Source organism: Physcomitrium patens, chromosome 21 (genome assembly GCF_059467195.1).
Source record: "Physcomitrium patens ecotype Gransden chromosome 21, ASM5946719v1, whole genome shotgun sequence".
Classification (NCBI taxonomy): Eukaryota; Viridiplantae; Streptophyta; class Bryopsida; order Funariales; family Funariaceae; genus Physcomitrium; species Physcomitrium patens.
The window spans coordinates 1,246,750-1,265,876 of NC_143430.1; the positions used below are offsets into that span (position 1 = coordinate 1,246,750).

Here is a 19,127-nt window from a genome sequence, read left to right on the forward strand (position 1 = left end):
CCATACATATGGCAAATTAAGTGCCTAATAGCTTGAAGAACAATTGCTAAAAATTCCTTATAAAATATTAATTTTGATTTGAAATGATGCCACAAGGTAATCTATGATGACAAAAGATAGTATTAAAGAAGACTTGTGTTAGTACTTGGGCATCAATATCAGAGTGCATTGTAGCCAAGTGAAGTTGCTTCAAGGATCGATCTACAAAGATAGCAATCACAGTTTAATTATGAGACATCTGTAGTGAATACATAATGAAATCCATAGTCACCTACTCCCAACGTGCCATAGGTAGTAAAATTGACTACAATAGCCCAATAGATATTATATTGTATGCTTTGTTATGCTGACATGATTCACAAGAATATACAAAAACTTGAACATCACAATCCAAACCTGCTCAAAACCATCTCCTTGAGATCTATTCTGAAATATTTTCACACCTTCAGTGTCTAGATATTGGAATGTCATGTTCTTTTTGAAATATGCTCATCTAAAATATAATATTGTTAGGTATGTAAATTTGCTTCTTGAAATAGAGCAAGCCATTGTAGATAAGATAATCTCAATATTACACATTATCTACCTTCAATTGATTGATAACTATCTTAAAATAAGCATTGCAATGCATAGTTTCTTTCTATTCTGTTCCTCTTATCACGTCTGAAATGACACTATTAATGGTAGCAACTTTTGCCTTATCATCTGATTCACATTTTAAGTTGAGTCTACTTGATAAAGTATCTAGCATGGTTTGTTGTTACCTTTGCTTATACTTAAGCTGAATATCAAAGAGCTGTAACTGCTCTTCCCAATGATGATATTATGATTTCATTTTTTTCAGATGCAAATTATATATTAGGAATTGGTGGTCAATCCAAATAGTCACTACCTTCTCTAACAAATAGTATTGCCACACCTTTGTGGCATGTACAATTGTTAGTTGCTCTCGATTACATGTAAAATAATTGTATTCTGTCCTTCTAAATTTGCATGATTCATATGCCACAAATTGAAGACTCCTACCAAAGTCTTATTGAAGAATTGCACCAATAATGAAGTTGGAAGCATCAATGTCAAGTGTACATAGAAAAAGAAGATTATACAATTGTAATATTGGAGGAGTAATCAATGCCTCTTTCAATTCCTTAAAGGCTCTTTTTTATTCAAATTTCCATTCAAATAGAACATTCATTTTTAATAAGCTTATCAATGATGCAACAATGTGTGTAAATTGCTAAATAAAATGGCAATAATATCAAGCAAGGCCTAAGAATGAGCAAACTTTAGAAGAATCCTTGAGAGTTGGTCAATCCTTCATTGCTTTTATCTTGTTAAGCTTCAAACACATTCCTTTGGAAGCCACCACATGCTCCAAAAAGGTGACTTTTGACTTCCAAAGTTCACACTTTATTTGCTTCTATTGAAGTGACTTTCATGTAGCTAGTACAACACTTTCCATAGATGTTGATCATGCTCCTCAAAGATTTTATTATATAGTAAGATATCATTGATGAAGACAATTACATACTTATCCAAAACATCCCAAAATAATTTATTCATGTGACCTATAAAGGAAGTTGAAGCATTACTGAGGCCAAAAGCTAATACAAGCCATCCAAATGTCCATAGTACATACAATAATATGCTATCTTTTCTATATCCTCTTCATAATATGATTTGTCAATAAGCACTTTGAAGGTCAAATTTGCTACAGATAGTTGCATCTTGATGTTGGTCAAGAAGATCATCTATATATGAAAGTGAATATGTATTTTTGACAGTTTGCTTATTGAAGCCCCAAAAATTGATGCAAAGTCAAAGTCTACTATCTTTTTTGAGTGGAATGAATATAAGTACTCTCCATATTGATGTACTTTCCTGAATGAGATACTTTTCTAAAAGTTCAACTAATGATTTTCACAATTCTCTAAGTTCATTTAGTACTAAGTAATAAATTGGCCAATTTGCTAGTTTAGCTCCAAACACTAGTTCTATTTGAAAGGAGGTACCTCAATTAGGTGGCATACTACTAGGTAAGTCAGTTGGAAAGACAATCCGATATTTATATATAAATTGTTCTACCTCTTTAGAATCTTTTGCAGTCTTTCCTACAATTGAAGCAAGATTCGGAACCACTACATATAACAATTCATTATGCCATATTTGCTTCTTCATAAAGATCATTCATATAAGTAAGCTTTTAGCTAGAGATCATTTTGCTATCCCATTGGATATAGAGGTAAGAAGAATCACTAGAAAGCTTCCATCCTTAAAAGAAATTATCCTTTTTAGCTAATCAACCTATTTATTTTCCATCTCTAGCTATGGCATACCAAGGTAATATTGTATCTAACCTTTGTTACTTTGAATTTCTCCCTCAAGGCATAGGTGCCACTTAGTCTTAGGATTTCTTGTTCACTTGTCTCATTCAATATGTTCTCTTAATCAACTATTAGGTATATATTGTCTCCTTTGATCACCTTTGATTTAATTCGAAGTTGTTTGGTAATTATCATTGAGATGTAATTTTTTATAGAATTATAATCCACAAGCATTCAACATGGTTGTCTTCTTAATTGACTTATTAGACACATTAGTTGATCCTTCTAATAGTTGTCTAAGGCCATGGCATTTTTTTCTAAGAAATAGAAACTATTCTCAATAGGGGTCCTTGATGCCTTTACTTGGAAGCTTCATTTCTTGCTCCACTTCTTCAACAACTTAGTGGCCCTCAAGATTAAAAACCTGCCATAATTTGTTGATGCTTGAACTTTGACATTTTAGACAGACTCTAATATAGTGGTCTAACTTCCAATAGTAAAAGCACAATTCGTTTTGTACCAATATTTGCTATCTTTGTAGTATCAATGGTTCTTTCAAAGCATCAATCTTTATTAGCATTGGTTGTTATATCATAGTATTGGCTAATAGCATAGGATTCCATACTATAGGTTGTACTCTACGATTTCTAAAATCTATAGCATCAACCTTCTTTGCAATCCTAATTGCCTCCTCAAATGTTTGTGGATCCTTTAATTCCACTTCTTGTTGGACTACAAGTTTTAATCCTTGTACGAATCCATTTATCATCTTTGCTTCTAAAATATTATTAATTTGGAGATAGAGACTTAAACTGAGAGACATAATCTTGAATTGACTTAGATTGTATAAGATTAGCTAATTGATCATGTATGAACTTCTCCACATTGATGGCTCAAAATTGATTCCTAAGCTTGGTCTCAAACTTCTCTTAGTCACCAAATCCACCTTGATTTCTATAGATATGAGCTTAATGTTGCTACTAAATGGTTGTTATACCTCTCAAATAACTCGAGGCATATATAATTTTTTTATTAGTCTTTGTTCCAAATAATTGGAGGTATTGTTGTATATTGAAGAGCCATTGGCATACATCTTCTTGCATTGAGGTCCTTGAGTATGTATTGAACTTGTTCAATTTCAACCTAGCAAATGTAAACTCTTTTGTCTTAGAAGCTTCTATTTTTGCTTACAAAGTAGCTATCAAGCCTAGTAGATGTTGTATCTAAGTCTTCATCTAGAATTGCTCCGCCATATCTTCCATGCTATAATTTCCTTGCTAAAATTTGGTATTGTAATGCCTTCTTTCTTTCCAATTGACTCTTTGAAGTAAATTGTTGTAGCCTCAAAATAGTACCTGATGTGGTCACAATAATTAATTTCCAACTAAACAGTGGCTATCAAAATACTACCAAAGAATAGACTAACATTCACTCTAATACCAATGAAACAAGACCAAATTTTTTAAGTTTTAAAAACTTATCAAATCCATAATAACAAAGATCTCAATACAACATAAGACCAAGCATACCAGAATAAAATTAAAAGTAATAAAAAAAAATGGAATATGAAAGATGAAACTAAATAAAAGAGAATAGAACTAAAAAAAATCTAATAGAATCAAATAGAATAGTGCAAGGAAAATAAACTTTATCAACAGAAAGAATTTGAAGCCATACCTAATCAAAGGCCCCAAATGGCCTTAGCTAGTGCTATTTATATTTTTTCCAATTATCTTGGAACTTTCTAAAATTTTCCTAATAGTGGATCCCACTAAAATAACCATCTTTATAAAAGATTCTAAAGATAGGCCCTATCATGATAAATGCCTTAAGCCTTTCTAGAAGGTTTTATCGTAGGTTCCACATGAATCACTACCTTAACCTCAATTCTAGAAACTTTTCAAAAACAACTCCAACTACATATTTCTATATGCAAATAATATAAATACCCTATCTATGCCTTATTATATCCACTATCAGGTAGAGAGAATTTGCCTTAAGAAAGCGCTAGACTTCTAATTATCACTAATTATTCAATCAAACTTCAAGATTAAAAAAACACCAATTTTATATATAAAATTGTCCCTATAGGAGAAATTACATCAATACATAAGCCCTAAGTACCAAAGATCACCAAAAATGTGATAAAAATATTATAAAATCTTATATATCCTTAAGATGAATTTTTTCCAAACTTCAACAGCTCATAACTCATAATTGGAAAATCCAAAAAAATCCAAATTTTACATGAAGTACTAATATATTTTTAACAACTACTACAACAAATTTCAACTACAAATTAGTTACAGATCTTGAGATATTGCAAAAATCCTAATAGTAGCTTCAAACCCTTGCTTACATATATCCATATGTAAATTTCTTTATATCTCACAAACTAAATATTCAAATACCATAAAATTTTGATATTTAACTTTTAAACCTAATAAAACACATTTTTAAAAAAATTTAGCAAAAAATTCATTTGAAAACTCAAGATATGGGTCCAACTATTACTATCAACAAAACAACTCACTTATTGCCTTTGAATTACATGTGTTGTCTTCAACACTCTATAATTCCTTCATATAAATTCCAAATGCAAAAATTGTTTCAAAAAAGATGTAGATCTTAAAATCATCCTTGCAGTTGCACCTCTCGATTTTCAAAATCTATAATAAAATTCTTCATATCTTCAAAATAGCAAAAATATATCTTAAAAAGATATCTTAACTTCAAATGGTTATAATTTTATCATTATTAATCTAAATCTTCTAAAATTTGTACAAAAATTGTAGTCCGAATTCTAAACCTTATAACCTTTACCTTTGATTCTCAAATTCTCCTTTGGAAGTTTCCAAAATCCTTGTTATTGTCATAGATAGCTTGCTAAATGCCTATTAGGCATGACTTTCGACTAATAGAGATGAAGATTTTTACATTTTGCCTTCATCCATTCATACCTTGCTTTCATCCTTCCAAATAAGTTTTTTAGAGGTTTGGATCTTCATCTTTGAACTCCAATCTTCTCCTTAACTTTTATATTAAATATCTAAATCCTATATAATTTAAATACTATAATCAACATATGTAAATCTCAAAATAAATTTTCTGATATCAGCTAATTTTAAATTAACTTATTGATTACTCTAATATATATCAATAATTATGAATATATTATATATTTTAGTTAATTTTTACATACTATAAAAAATTACAATATGACACTGCAACTATCATACATTTTTTTTTTTTTTTTTTTTTTTTTTTCAATAGATATAAGTATATTAGAAGTTGTAGATTACTTCCATTTAAATTCATATTATTCTTAGCATTTTCTTTGTTCACAAGTCCTCTTTTCTAATTTTCTTGAATAATATTAGACATCTTCTTTTTGCTAGTGTTATTACAGCAAAGATTGTTGAAATAAAAAATGCAATAGCATAAATGCAAGAACAATTGAGGAAATTAATGTTTTCAATGCATTAACTCAATTTATCATGACAATAATCAATAAGATTGGAAAGAAGTAAAGATATAGAGATGATTGGAGTTGCTTCAACATCTATATCAAATTATATTACTTCTCCTATAGTAGAACACCTTTCAAGCATTAGAAAATTAAAAGTTTTTCTGCTTGAGAAGTTTGATGGTACAAAATCTAAGTTTTGGAGATTCATTAATTAAATACAATTAGTGAAATGATATTGCACTCATTAGCTAGTTTTTCTATGAATTATAATATGAGATAAAGAAATTAATGTTCAAGTTAGTAGATCCTCAAATAATAAGTCAAGCAATTGACTTTGCTATAAAGTATAACAATCGACTTTTTAAATTTTAATTTGAGAGTTATACAAATGGGCCTCAATATTTTTACAATTTAATGGTAATATTAATGCCTTCTCAATACATATATTTAAAAGTAGAAGATATATATATTGACATGATACATTTCAAACATACTTACAAAATCTTTTTTTAGAGAAATAATAACTAATGCTTATAATAGCTTTGTAATATTTAATATAATTAAATCTCATTTTAATCTAATCATTTTAGGTTTTACTTAAAAAACTATAATCTTTAGGTAAATTAGATTTCTAAAATCTATAATTGTTAATCAAGTAGAAAGTCAAAAGTCTAATTCAATCAAATCTATATTTGTAGATATAAGAGCTTTCTTGCATATTGCAAAAGAAAAATCACCTTGTATTATTTATGCTATATTTGTTTCTATCAATGGAAAAACTTCAAGTAGCATTCTAAGCTAATATCAAGATTATCAAGATGTTTTCAAGAAGAAAAATAAAAATGCTCTTTTAGAACATCATCTTTATGATTGTTCAATTAATCTTCAAGAAAGAGCTCAACCGTTGTTTGGACCAATCTACAATTTATCGCAAAATAACTTGGCCAAATTCAAGGAATATATTAATGAGAATTTAGCCAAAAATTTCATATACCATTCAAAATCTCTAGAAAGAGCTCATATCTTATTTGTAAAGAAAAAAGATAGATCACTACATATGCGTGTGGATTATTGATGATTCAATAAGATCACCAACAAGAATAAATATCCTTTGTCTTTGATCTAAGACTTTTTGATTAATTCAATTAAACAAAGGTCTATAAAAAAATAGATCTATAAATAGTATATAATTTGATATACATCAAAAAAAGAGACAAATAAAAGATAATATTTTGAATTTAATATAGATATTTTGAATATAACATCATGCCTTTTAGACTCAAAATTATCCTATCTACTTTTCAACATCTTAAGAATGATATCTTTTAAGAATTTCTAAATGATTTTTTCTTTTGATATTTAGAGGACATCTTAATCTATTCTAAGAACGTACAAAAAGCATAAATTTCATATTTGTCATGTATTACAAAAACTTAGAAATACCAAATTATATAACAAAACAAAAAAGTATCTATTTTACATTACTCAAGTTGACTTTTCAGGATACATCATTTCAAATAATGGACTTACAATGCATCTTTAAAAAGTTCAAAATATTATAAATTAGAAGATGTTAAAAATTATAAGAGACATCTAATTTTTTTTATATATTTTTCATTTATTATTGGATCTTCATCAATAATTTCTTTCAAATTACAATTTCATTTATACGTTTGACTTGTAAAACTAAACTTAAGTAGAATCAAGAAGCAAAAATAATATTTGAAGCTTAGAAGATAGCCTTTATTTTTGCACCAATCTTGTATTATATTGACTTCTTCGAGCCATTTTTTATAGAAAAAAATGCATTAGACTATATTTTGGAGGCCATATTCTTATAAATAGAAGTAGATGATAAACTTTATTTAATAGTTTTTTATTTAAAAAATATTTTAGCAGCTAAGATCAACTACAAGATCCACAAAAATAATTTCTTATAATTATGGATTCATTTTAAGAATAGCACTATTATCTAAAAAAAACTTTTAGTTTAATCATTATATATATGAATTACAAGAACCTTAAGTATTTTATATCAACATGTATTTTTAATCATTGATAAGCTTGTTGGATCATGTCTTTATTAAGATTGAAATTCAAGTTTACTTATTAGTCCAAAAAACAACAAGATTTATCAAATGCCCTTTTTAGAGAATCTTATCTTATACCAAAAGAAAAAAAACGTAACTTTTGATTAATAATAGTTTATTTTCTTGAAGCAAGAGAAATTTTATCTTTAAGCAATGAAATCAATACTAATCATTGATTCAAATTTTTTTAAGCAAGTTTAATCAAGTATGTCTTCTAATTCTTTTATTCATGATATTAAGAATAATTCTTTAAAAATTGATAATATTTCTAAGTTTGAATTCAAAAATAATCTATTTTTTTAAGAGTAATTATATATTTCAAAAAATGAAGCACAATTACGAGCTCTTCAAGCTTACAATGACTTTTTAGTAGCATGAAATTTTGGAAATAATTAGACCTTGGGATTAATTTTAAGACATTAATAATTACATCAAATGTGAAAGATAGTCAAAAGCTTTGTACAATCATGTGATATTTGTTCAAGATAAAAAAAAATTCCTTGTCATTGATCTTATGGGCTTCTATAGCCACTACATTTACTAATACAACCATGGTCCTCTATTTCTATGGATTTTATTACAAATCTTTCAACTTCAAGTTTATATGACTATATATTCAAGATAATAGATTATTTCACTAGGATGACATATTTTGTATCATATATAAAATCTATCATTGATAAGTAAAATAGCTAAATTATTTTTTGATAATATCTATTATTATTATGGATTATCAATAGATATTATATCAAATAGAAGAATCTAATTTATATTAAGATTTTAAAAAAATTCTTTTAAGATATTGAAGATGTATATTAAATTATTTGACTTTCTACTCTAAAAAAAACAAATGAATAAAGTTTTAAAGTAGTATTTATAAGGTACTATCAACTACCATCAAAATGGTTAAATAATTTTTTTTATTATCGGCAATTTTTTTTATAATAATATAATATATTTATTTACTTAAAAAATATCTTTTTATACTAATTATGATTATCATTTATAACTTAAGACTTTTTACTTTTCAATAATTGATAATCATATGACAAAAGATTTGGTGAATACTTTGTCAAAGCTACATGCAACAATGAAGGCACAATTAAAAGAGATTCAAGAATGACAAAAGACTAATGAAAATGCTTATCATAAGAAACAACCTCAATTCCATATTGGCAACAAGGTATAGTCATTTTTTTATAATATCAAAATTAATTGCTCTTTTGATAAGTTAGATTATTGAAGACTTAAACCATTTCTTGTTAGTAAATAAATTGATCGAATTGCTTATAATTTACAGCTACTTGAGTCTATGAAGATCCATCTCATATTCCACATATCTCTCTTTGATTCATATAAGATAGTGAATATCTTTGGAAGAAGACAAATACCACATATCCTTATAAAAATAGATAATAATTAAGAATTTGATATAGAAGAAGTCTTAGATTTAAGTTGGCTATAAAACGGGTTGAAATATCTTATTCATTAACATAGATATGATATTAATGAATACATATAGAAATCACCAATAAATCTTACAAATGCAATAGAAAAGGTCAAAAAATTTCATCAATGACATCTCTTAAAATCAAAATAAAGAGTCAAGCAATTCTTTGAGATAAAATAAAGGTTGTTCAATAAAAATTTTATTCTACTTTTTATCCTTTATTGTGATTATTTTATATTAGTAGTGTTAATGAGATGAAAAATCAACAACTATGAAATTCAACTTTAGCACTATCATTTATTGACCTATCGAATGAAATATTGTAATTATTCTAGCCTTTAAGATAATATAACAGAAATGAAGACCTTCAAGAATAATATGTTCTTTTTCAAATAGATGGCGAGATAAAATGTATTTGATATCAAAACCTTAGAAGAGATTTTTAATTTTTAGTGATTTTAATGGAGATAGAAACAATTCTTAATGGTATTACAAATATTTTTTTTGAATGAAGTTATAAAGTTCTTAACAATAATCAAATATTAAGGTGGTCTTCTTATCCTAAAATGAGATATTAACAATAGTTGAAAGGACTTATCAACTACCTTAAAAGAAAAAAAAGATTAGAATATGTGGTAATTATAATTTATTGCAAATTGGACTTCTTCAATATGTGATTATTGATTCTTATGGTATTTCTCTCTAAAAGGAAGAAGAGAGAAGAGATAATATTATAAACATATATCTATATATATATATATATATATATATGTATATACTTTAATAATTATTTAGATAATATGAATAGGTAGAAGTAAGTAAAAGTAGATTAATTCAATATTATCTTATAGAAAAGCTTTCTAAAAGCTTTATAGACATAATTTCACCCTTATATATTTCTATAGGTGATTAATATGTTAGAAACTTGGTCGACAAGTTTGCTACATGTTGCACATACTCGTAGCTTGTGATATAAGCTAACCATGTGGCACATATATAAGAAACTTTTTTTGCAAGTTAAAACACATGTCTCATAAATTGAGCACATGTTGGAGATCTTATAGAACATTGCTATGTAGTTCCTAGGTAGATAGTATATATATAGAAGCAAGAGTGAAGTTTTTTTTTGCTCTTTTCAACTTCTTTTTTGCTTCTATTCTAGTTTCAAGGATCTTTAATTTTCTTATCTTTTGGTAGTAGCCATTTTAGTTTCTTTCAAATATATATATTTATTTATTTTCATTTTTTTTATCTTTTTTTGAAAAAAATCTCACTTGTTTATTTTCCTTCATTCAAGTTCTTGTCTTTGATACTAAGAGGCTCGAATACTATTTTTAAAAGAAAGTTTTAGATGCCAAGAATTTGCAAGGTAAAATCTCTAAGACAAAATGTTAAAAAAATAAACCAAGTTCTAAATACATGTAACATCTAAAAGACATGCAGTTTGGACACCATATAAAGATAAAAAATAAAATAATAAAATAATAGAATCCATGAAAATTGTTGCGCCTTTGTCAAATTGGTGATACCTTATCATATTCAAAGGTACATTTGCTATTATCAAGAATGCAAGGATATTCTTAATATTTTAACATACTCAAAGAATATATATATATATATATATATATATGAGATTTTTTTATATTAATATTATTTCTCAATATATTAATTTTAAAAAAAAATAATTAATATAGAATATTTAAATATTCATAATAATAATATAATCTTGAAATAAAATTTATGCAAATAAAAAAATTATAATTTTTTGAAATTATAATATCCAATATTATTTAGTAATAATATACATTAAGTTAAGTTAAATAAAATCAATTGTAACATGCATTGTCAAATTAGATATTGATTGTTTAGAAATTCCTATATGCCTTGGTACAATTTTAATTTGTCATTTTTTCCAATCACTACAAGTCATCAAAAATTTTCCACATACAAATGTGCAATGATTATTAATGTCTATATATGATAAATTATAATTAAAATATTAAAATTTTAGATTCATAATTTTAATAATTTTGAGATTGATTTAAGGTATGTACATCAATGAGATTTTAGTCATTCAATGTGTTTGTATATATAAGTATGTATGTATAATGTAAGAATCTAACACCTAATTACTTAGTTTCTTACATGCATAGATTTATGCAATTTCTAATAACAGTTTTAATTCATCCAAACTAAGTGGAGGCAATTGCATAGCATATTTTAGTTTTATAACATTGCTTTGTTAATAAATATGCTGAGTTTACTCAACTTCTTTTTACATTTCTGCCAAGTGGCATTAAATTCTCATTAAATTCTTTGGGTTTAAAGAATAAATCATGTTCTGTGAAATACTTACTCATTTTATTATATCACGCATTAGATTTAATATGAAAGTCCATGTAAGGCTATACATTGATTTGAAATAAAAATACTAGCTAGTGCACATTTATGAGTTCTTAAATAAATTAAGGTCAGTCAATTAGATCAATTTCAGATTGTTTTTAATCCTCTGATATGAACAATTATAATAATAACAACTTTAATTACATGGCAAAAAGAAAAAATTCAAAATTCTTTAAAGATACATGAAAGTGAAGATATTCTCGGATTTTACTCCATTTTTTTTTTTTTTTTTTTTTTTTTATCTAAATTTAAAATCCACAGATACAGTGAGAGAATCGTACAATTAAATTATTGAGCTACTTTGACAAAATAAATTCTTAATAGTAAAAATTGTTTTCCAATCACATACTCAAAAATGTTTTTTATTTTTAAAAATTACATAAATTGATAAAATGTATTTTAAACTAGTATACTAAAATTCTAAGCTGAGATGTTCATATTTGCAATTAACACAATAGAATAGATTTAAGAACACCTAATTAAACGGAATTCATCCAAAGAGAAACAAATTCATCCTGAGTGGAGAATACCCCATGACTGCAACCCGAAGCCTCCGTGGGGGACCCATAACCGCGCCTTCCGACACCGAAACCCTAAATTAAGCTCGTCGAGAGACTTCGTGACTTGGGGCCCTCAATAATCAGACACGATGTTAGCGTTTTCTCAGGCCTTTTTGGGTGTTAGCATTAATACAGGGTTTTGTTAATAATGTACAAAAGCGGAGAGAAAAAGAGGGGTTTCAAGATTATCAGGAGTTGAGGCGGTCATTTGAGTCCCGAAATATGCAATTTGGGTCAGAAATCGTCAAATTGCGACAACCAAATAAGTGAAAATGGAGGGAGGTTGGGTGGAGGGAAGAGCCTGTCAGCTGAGAATATGGAGAAGCTCAGCCTCTATCTCTCCGTCACTGGATCGAGAATTAGACTTCCGCTTCTTCTTCTTCTTCTTCTTCATCTCCTTCTACTTGTTCTTTTCTTCTTTTTGCTGTGTATGTGGTTAGGGGTATATTTTGGAGATGAAGCCTCCGAGACTGGAATGCGGTTTGTCTGTCTGCTTGCCCGCCCCTTCAAAGTCCAAGTCTAAGGACGAAGTTGCACTTCCGCTGACCTTTCTTCTCCACCACTAGCACTCCTAGTTGCAGTTGACGTACTGCTAATTCCTCTTCTTCTTCTTCTTCTTCATTATATTCTCCCACTGTGGATGAGAGCCAGTGAGGGGCATTGACACTGGAATGGTTCGTCCCGAGGTGGGCTTTTGAGGGAAGCGCTGCAAGATGAAGATAGGGGTGTTCGAGTTTGCGTGGGCCGAGAAAAGTGATAATGACTCCTCCCAGAAAAAAAGTGACGATGCCAACCTCCTCTGAAAACCCTAAGTCCTTTACCAACAAAAACCTGTGCATGTGTGTGTGTGTGTTGCCTGACAGTGTTGTTGTTGTTATTGTTGCTGCTGCTGCTGCATTTGAGCATGCACCGCTATGAAACAAAACTGAAAAGGGAACGCAGCTAGGGAATTCAAACACAGACGATCCTGCTGATGGTTGCCACGACATACTTCTGGTTTTTCTCCTTCGAGGTTAGCTTCAATGGTCCCTCTCGATGCAAAATACAAAGAAAGAATTTTGCCACGCTGGTTCCTCATGGAAAAAAAAAAAAATACAATTAAAAACCCAGGATTTCTCGTCCCTGTCTTCTTTTCACTGTTGCTCCACTCTCCCGCACGTGCGTTTTCTTGTTTTTATAAGTTTGAGAGATGAGCTCCAGGTGAGTGGAAAATGGAGTGATTCGTTTCTATTTTAATTTCATTCTATTACGTTTTTTTCTCTTCTGGGCGGCAGGGGAGGATCTAATGACTTGTTTGAGGAGTGTTGACGGAATTAATGCGTGCCTTGAATGCCATCGGCGTTGCTGATGCTGCTGTGGTTGTGAATGATGCACAGGGCATGTGATAAGCCTGGAGGAGGGGCTTGTAAAGATCAAAACAGAACAAGGGTTTTTTAACGTCATATTAGTTCATATATTTACCTATACACACACACGCACATTCAAACAATTTCAGAGTTTATAGACTGTGAAGTGGGCATCCAGTTATTAAGGATTCTCACATTGGACTTGTCATTCAAGGTAAGTTTGTTGATTGACTAAAACAAACATGAAAATTGATTGTACTCTACATTTGTGGGAAACAATGCCAAAGTTGATTTTGTGGGTTCCATCCATCCTTTTACTCACTTGTGTGTATCTGTACTGGCAAGGTATCATGCAAACACGGTCTGGAACTGCACATTATTCTTCTGCAGTAAAAATAAATAATCATGGGTAAGTACCCAATACGTGTGATCTCAATCCGTTTTTTTTTATATAATTTTAAGGAAAATTAAGTAATTGCAACTAAATTTGGCAGCGTGAAACAGTTCAACGGTTCATTTTATTTTTAATTTATTTTTAAATGTTTTTCTTTAGAAGTTGCAATAATTTGAGCAGATGGCTGGTAACAGGTTGCTGCACAGTACCATCTTAGTAGAAAAGACACATTCTCGTGACTCATCGTTGTGCAATAAGTCCCTCCGATCACTCGGATTCTTTCGTTGAACCTTAAACCTACACAACACGAGAGCGTTTTTCTACACACGCAAATGGCATCCTTGCAGACACTTAAGGCAAGGGGATGCAAAAGCAATTTTTGTCACCGTATGTAGAATTGAAACAGCTCCTTCTGTTTGAACAGACTGGATGGCTCTAGTGAGGAAGTCACTGCGGACTGGGGGCATTGAATCAGGTTTGTTACAGCCCTGGGGCCTCAACAACCACGCCATCGCTGCAATGGTCTCTTTTACAAAGAACCCGCGTCTTTGCAGCCTTTATATATATTTTTGTTTTTTGTTTTAACAGACAAGCCCATTTAAACTTCCCTTGTACTCTTTGTGAAAACAACGTTGGAGCTGCTGATGGGCATTTGAAGAGATTTTTCCCCTAACAAGTTCACACTGCAATCAGAGCACTCTTAAACACATACAGAACCCCCGCCATTACAGCCGTGCAATGAAATTGTCAACACAGAATATGAGCCTCTGTAAAGACCGGCCAGGCCTAACAGTAACCTCCGGGGAGTCATTCACATGCATCGCATAAATTGATGTGACAATCATGCGACCATTTGGCTGGTTGTTATTTATGCATGGGAGGGGACCACAAAAGCTCGGCCATTGAAGGTTATGGTTGAATCTGGTGGTGCATAAACTTGGGGTATCTACAGACAGCTACTCCCCGATCACGATCCATGCACATACTACTGTTACCTTGCGTTAGCATTTTCTAGAAAAGTCAATGACCACTTGTAGCATGTTGGTATTTCAACGAGATTCTTGGGGTTGCCAGTAGAGGACAAACAGCGTCCCATTCTTTCAGTGTGCTTGGGTATTGCACTAATGGGATTCCTCGCTACCAGTACATATCGCTCGCCAGCACGACATGAGTCAAGACCACGCAGGGAGAATTCAAAGCTTAGCTTAGCGTTTCCCATGAACGACCTAAGCAGTCAAGGAAGCTTCTGCAAGTGCAATGTACATGAAGTTTTCGTAACTGATACTCAAATCATAGGAGAAAAGGATAAAAAAGCGGGTAATTGATAGTAAGGGAGTGCGTGTGTACTTGAAGAAGCGAAACCAGAGCTCTTGTGCACAGTAAGCCTCTTTCTTTTTCTTTTTTATTATTATTATCAGGTGCAGGGGGATAACATCGAAGCACTTCTCACCACTGCACAGTAATTTTTGAATGGTGCTGGAACATGAAATTATGCTTTGTGCATCACATTTCATAACTAGTGCTCAAGAACGTCAAAATCCTATTACCTAGTGCATGCCTACTATGTCGATGTGGTATAAAATACACGTAGGAGCGGGTGTTACTGGCACACCTCAGCAACCATATTACTTCCTCGATAGACTCAAGGCTATAGTAGGATTAGAGTAGAAATCGATAGGGACCTGTGAAGAGCAGCAGCAGCTCGAAAAAGAGCGAAGCTAGTTCTACTCAATAATCTGCACCTACTGCTCGAGATAAAGATTGAAGTGGAGGAGCTAAGCTAGCTATACTAGCTACGATAATTGAGAATAATACCAGACAGACAGACAGCGGGCGAGGTATACAACGCCTCTGCTACAGCTTGAAAACACCATTCACAAACTAATCTACGTAAAAATAAACTAGACTATGGTCACCATGGATCGTTGAGGGCCATGGTTAGAAATTGACGCCTTCAAATGTCTGGCCGAACTGCCAGTTATTGGGGGCAGCGTCGTAAGAAATGGCCACAGCTCCGTCGCTGGTAATGGTCTTAAACGACAGAGCCTGTCCCTTCATCTTGCTATTGCCAGTGAACTGCCACATTGATCCCCAGTTGCGGGACATTGGCTCCCAGGGAGTGTTAGACCCCTTGATATACACCTGTTGCAAGTCTCCGGCACCGGCAACGTTGGTTACGAGCACCAGCAAGAACCAAGGATTGCCGTTAATGGTGAAATGCATGCCGCCGGACTTCACGCAAGGAACTCTGCAACATGAGCAACACATGATGTTAGGATCTAACCATAGGCTCACATACACACACACACATATAAGAAGGCAGACAGAATAAGATAAACTAAAATAAAATACAGGTAAACTTTTCAATTTTTCATTTGTTCATTTTAAACTGGAATTAACAAATGTTATCTATTCTCTTCTTGCGTCATTGCTGCTAGAAGAAACATTTTGGAGTGAGTGCACGACATGGAAAGCGTAAGACTTGAAAAGCCGATACATGGAATTGCGAGTTCGGAGCAATAGCTTACCTTCTGAACTTGATAGGTATGACGCCTCCGACCTCCTTCGCAAGAGTGACGAACATGGGGTGAGCGAGGTCGAAATGCTGCTTGGGGGAATCGCACCATCCTCCCAAGGAACCATGAGGACAGAAGTTAGTTGCCGTCACCGTGACAGTTCGGCCACCTGGAAGACAGTACTTGGAGCCATTGGGATCGCAGGCGAGCTCGTAGCAGGAACCGCAGCTGAGGCCGCTGTTAAACAAGGCCGCACTGAGTGCCGCGGTGTTGGTTCCGTAGCCAGTGCTGTAGAGATTCCCAAATCCACAAGCCCCACCTGCATTCCAAGAACCGTGCCAAGAAAGTTAGAAAGAGTGAACCCAGAACCTGCACTCCGGCGGGGGAAGGGCAGAGAGCGCACCATCAGAGGAAGCCGCTCGAAAGGTCAGATTCGAGCTCCTCTTAATACAACGAGGTGCATTCCGTAGGAACTCTACCGACCTCTTCAGACCGGACAGTCCATACTAAAGTAAAAAAAAAACAAAAAAAAAAAAAAAAAAAAAAAAAACTACGAAGAAAGATGCAAGACGTGGACCGAGCACGACTCCTCAGGGGTAAGAAGTGATAACGTCGTATGTGGGGACTTGCACTAACTGCAAGATCAAAGGAATGTGACCACGCTCATGAAAGCACGTTCGTAATACGACACATTGCCATTTGGACGATGACAAGGATCGTAGCTACCGCAAAAAAAAGGAAAAAAAGAAAAAGGCCATTACACTGAGCTGCTATTCGAAGAGAAGGCGTCAAAAGGCTCCCAAAACCTGTCTAAGCACAAACTCTACAAAGATGCCATGGCTCTTAAATGACAATGGCATGCCATGAAACACGAGGTCCTCCGCAGCAATACTGCGCCAACCCACCTTGAGTCCCTGACGCATCAGCTCCGCCGTAGTAAGTGGCGTGGGCGTATCCCCAACCCCCCGCCATGAAGTCACTTCGGGCCTCCACTCGAAAGGACGTCACCAACATCAACGCCAAGAGAGTCCACACCATGGCCATAGCTCTCCCTCCCTTCCTCCCTCCCTCCACAGGTCCACAAGTACACAACCTACCTGCAAAAATCTAAACTTGGTATCTCCTACCACTGCAAAATGGCAATGCCGCGGAAGTGACAAGGTGCTGATATGGGTTATGGATGCCGCTGTAGTTGTTGATAAGGAGAGGGGTGGGAAGATAACGACTCGATTGGTGAGAAACAGGAGCGGAGCTTCTGGCAGGGGGTATCAAATATTGTACTAACTCCGCATGACCATCAATCTGAAGCCCAACTCCCTGCAGTTTTGCTACAACACCTGACGGAATGGGGGGAAAACACCGAGCAGGTGAGACGAGGCTGGTAGGCAGTGAAGACGGGAAAATGGCAGCAGCAGCAGCAGCAGCGATGGAGGCGATGGTGATCATACAGGGCAGAGGGTGGAGGTATATATAATGTGACTAATCTTTCAATTATCGCCCTCCCTTGCGTTTACATACCGTCGGCACTAGCTGTACCTTCGGTACCTTGACGACTCCCGAAGTCCATATCCTGAGCAACCGGAATACTGCTGCTGCTGCTCCTCCTTCTCCTCTCCCTCCCTCGCTCGCTTGCGTCACCATTCAACTGGGTTGAAAAATACAATAAACTAATAAATATGTATACTGACAGCAAAATAACCAACAAAAAAAGAAGAAAAAGAAAAACGAATTCGAGTTCAATGTTTGTCGCAGTCGTCGTCGTCGTGTGTACAGTCGATGATCCACGCTAAGGTCAAGAATATGTCAGATTCATGCATTTTTTTATATTATGTGTTGTTCCCATTTTGTTTAGACTTCCTGCCAGGTGAGTAAATGGTTAAGTAGAGATTCTTTTTACTTTTTCTGTTTAGCTTAAGGTAAAAAAATAAATAAGAAAAAACAGGTAGCTTTTTAGTCACACCTGAGATTGGAAGCAAAGGGCCGTGGTGTTTGTCAACAGGTCAAATGGACAGAAAAGCAAATTTAGATAGGGAGAGCCCTGTGATGTGCCACTATATACCACCTAGACTGAGATGCTTGTGGTGATCATGGATTAACCTTGGAGATCAATCAAGCATGGGGAGAGTCAACAATAGTGAGAGACATTCTCTCTTTTTTACACCACAGTTTTCTAGATGTAGATTTTGTTGGAGAATCAGGGGATCTACAAATGATTCAAGGTGGGGTAATAGCTCAGTTCCCCTATTTATTTATTGATATGTTTTTTCTTTGAACACTGACTAGTATTGAAAGGATGGATTTCAAGAGAATGGGGAGGGACTGGGCCAGATCTATTCAGACACCATGAAACCAGCTGTACAAACTGGGTTTGCCCCTTTATTGTACCTGCCCCAGCCAGGCAGCCAGCCCATGTTAGGGCACTTATGTAGTCCGCTTATACTTCACTCTCAAGAGTTTAAGTCTGAGCCCTACTCTCTCTATCACTCTCCCTCTCTCTTTCTCTTGCACTCCCAGCATGCTTCATTCAATGACAGTAGGCACCATAGATGGCATGTGCCTTCTCATGCTGTTTCCA

General features: G+C 32.9%; 1 protein-coding gene and 1 long non-coding RNA gene across 4 annotated transcripts; one reads left to right on the top strand and one right to left on the bottom strand.

Moving 5' to 3' along the window:
• Positions 1-12,374: 12,374 nt before the first annotated feature.
• Positions 12,375-14,712, top strand: LOC112274475 (uncharacterized). 3 transcript variants are annotated; one of them, XR_016499636.1, is made up of 4 exons: positions 12,375-13,308; positions 13,673-13,856; positions 13,988-14,051; positions 14,217-14,712. It is a non-coding gene; the product is annotated as an uncharacterized LOC112274475 (long non-coding RNA). The 3 variants fall into 3 exon arrangements; XR_016499637.1 differs by having other exon boundaries at positions 14,461-14,712; XR_002967441.3 differs by having other exon boundaries at positions 12,499-13,308; positions 14,231-14,712.
• Positions 14,713-15,406: 694 nt separating this feature from the next.
• LOC112274474 (expansin-A9) lies at positions 15,407-18,198 on the bottom strand. Its single transcript, XM_024504022.2, has 3 exons — positions 17,458-18,198; positions 16,565-16,871; positions 15,407-16,284 (listed from the first exon to the last, which is right to left on the bottom strand). Exons 1-3 carry the CDS (start codon positions 17,594-17,596, stop codon positions 15,975-15,977), a joined length of 756 nt encoding a protein of 251 aa, XP_024359790.1. The 5' UTR covers positions 17,597-18,198; the 3' UTR covers positions 15,407-15,974.
• Positions 18,199-19,127: the final 929 nt, after the last annotated feature.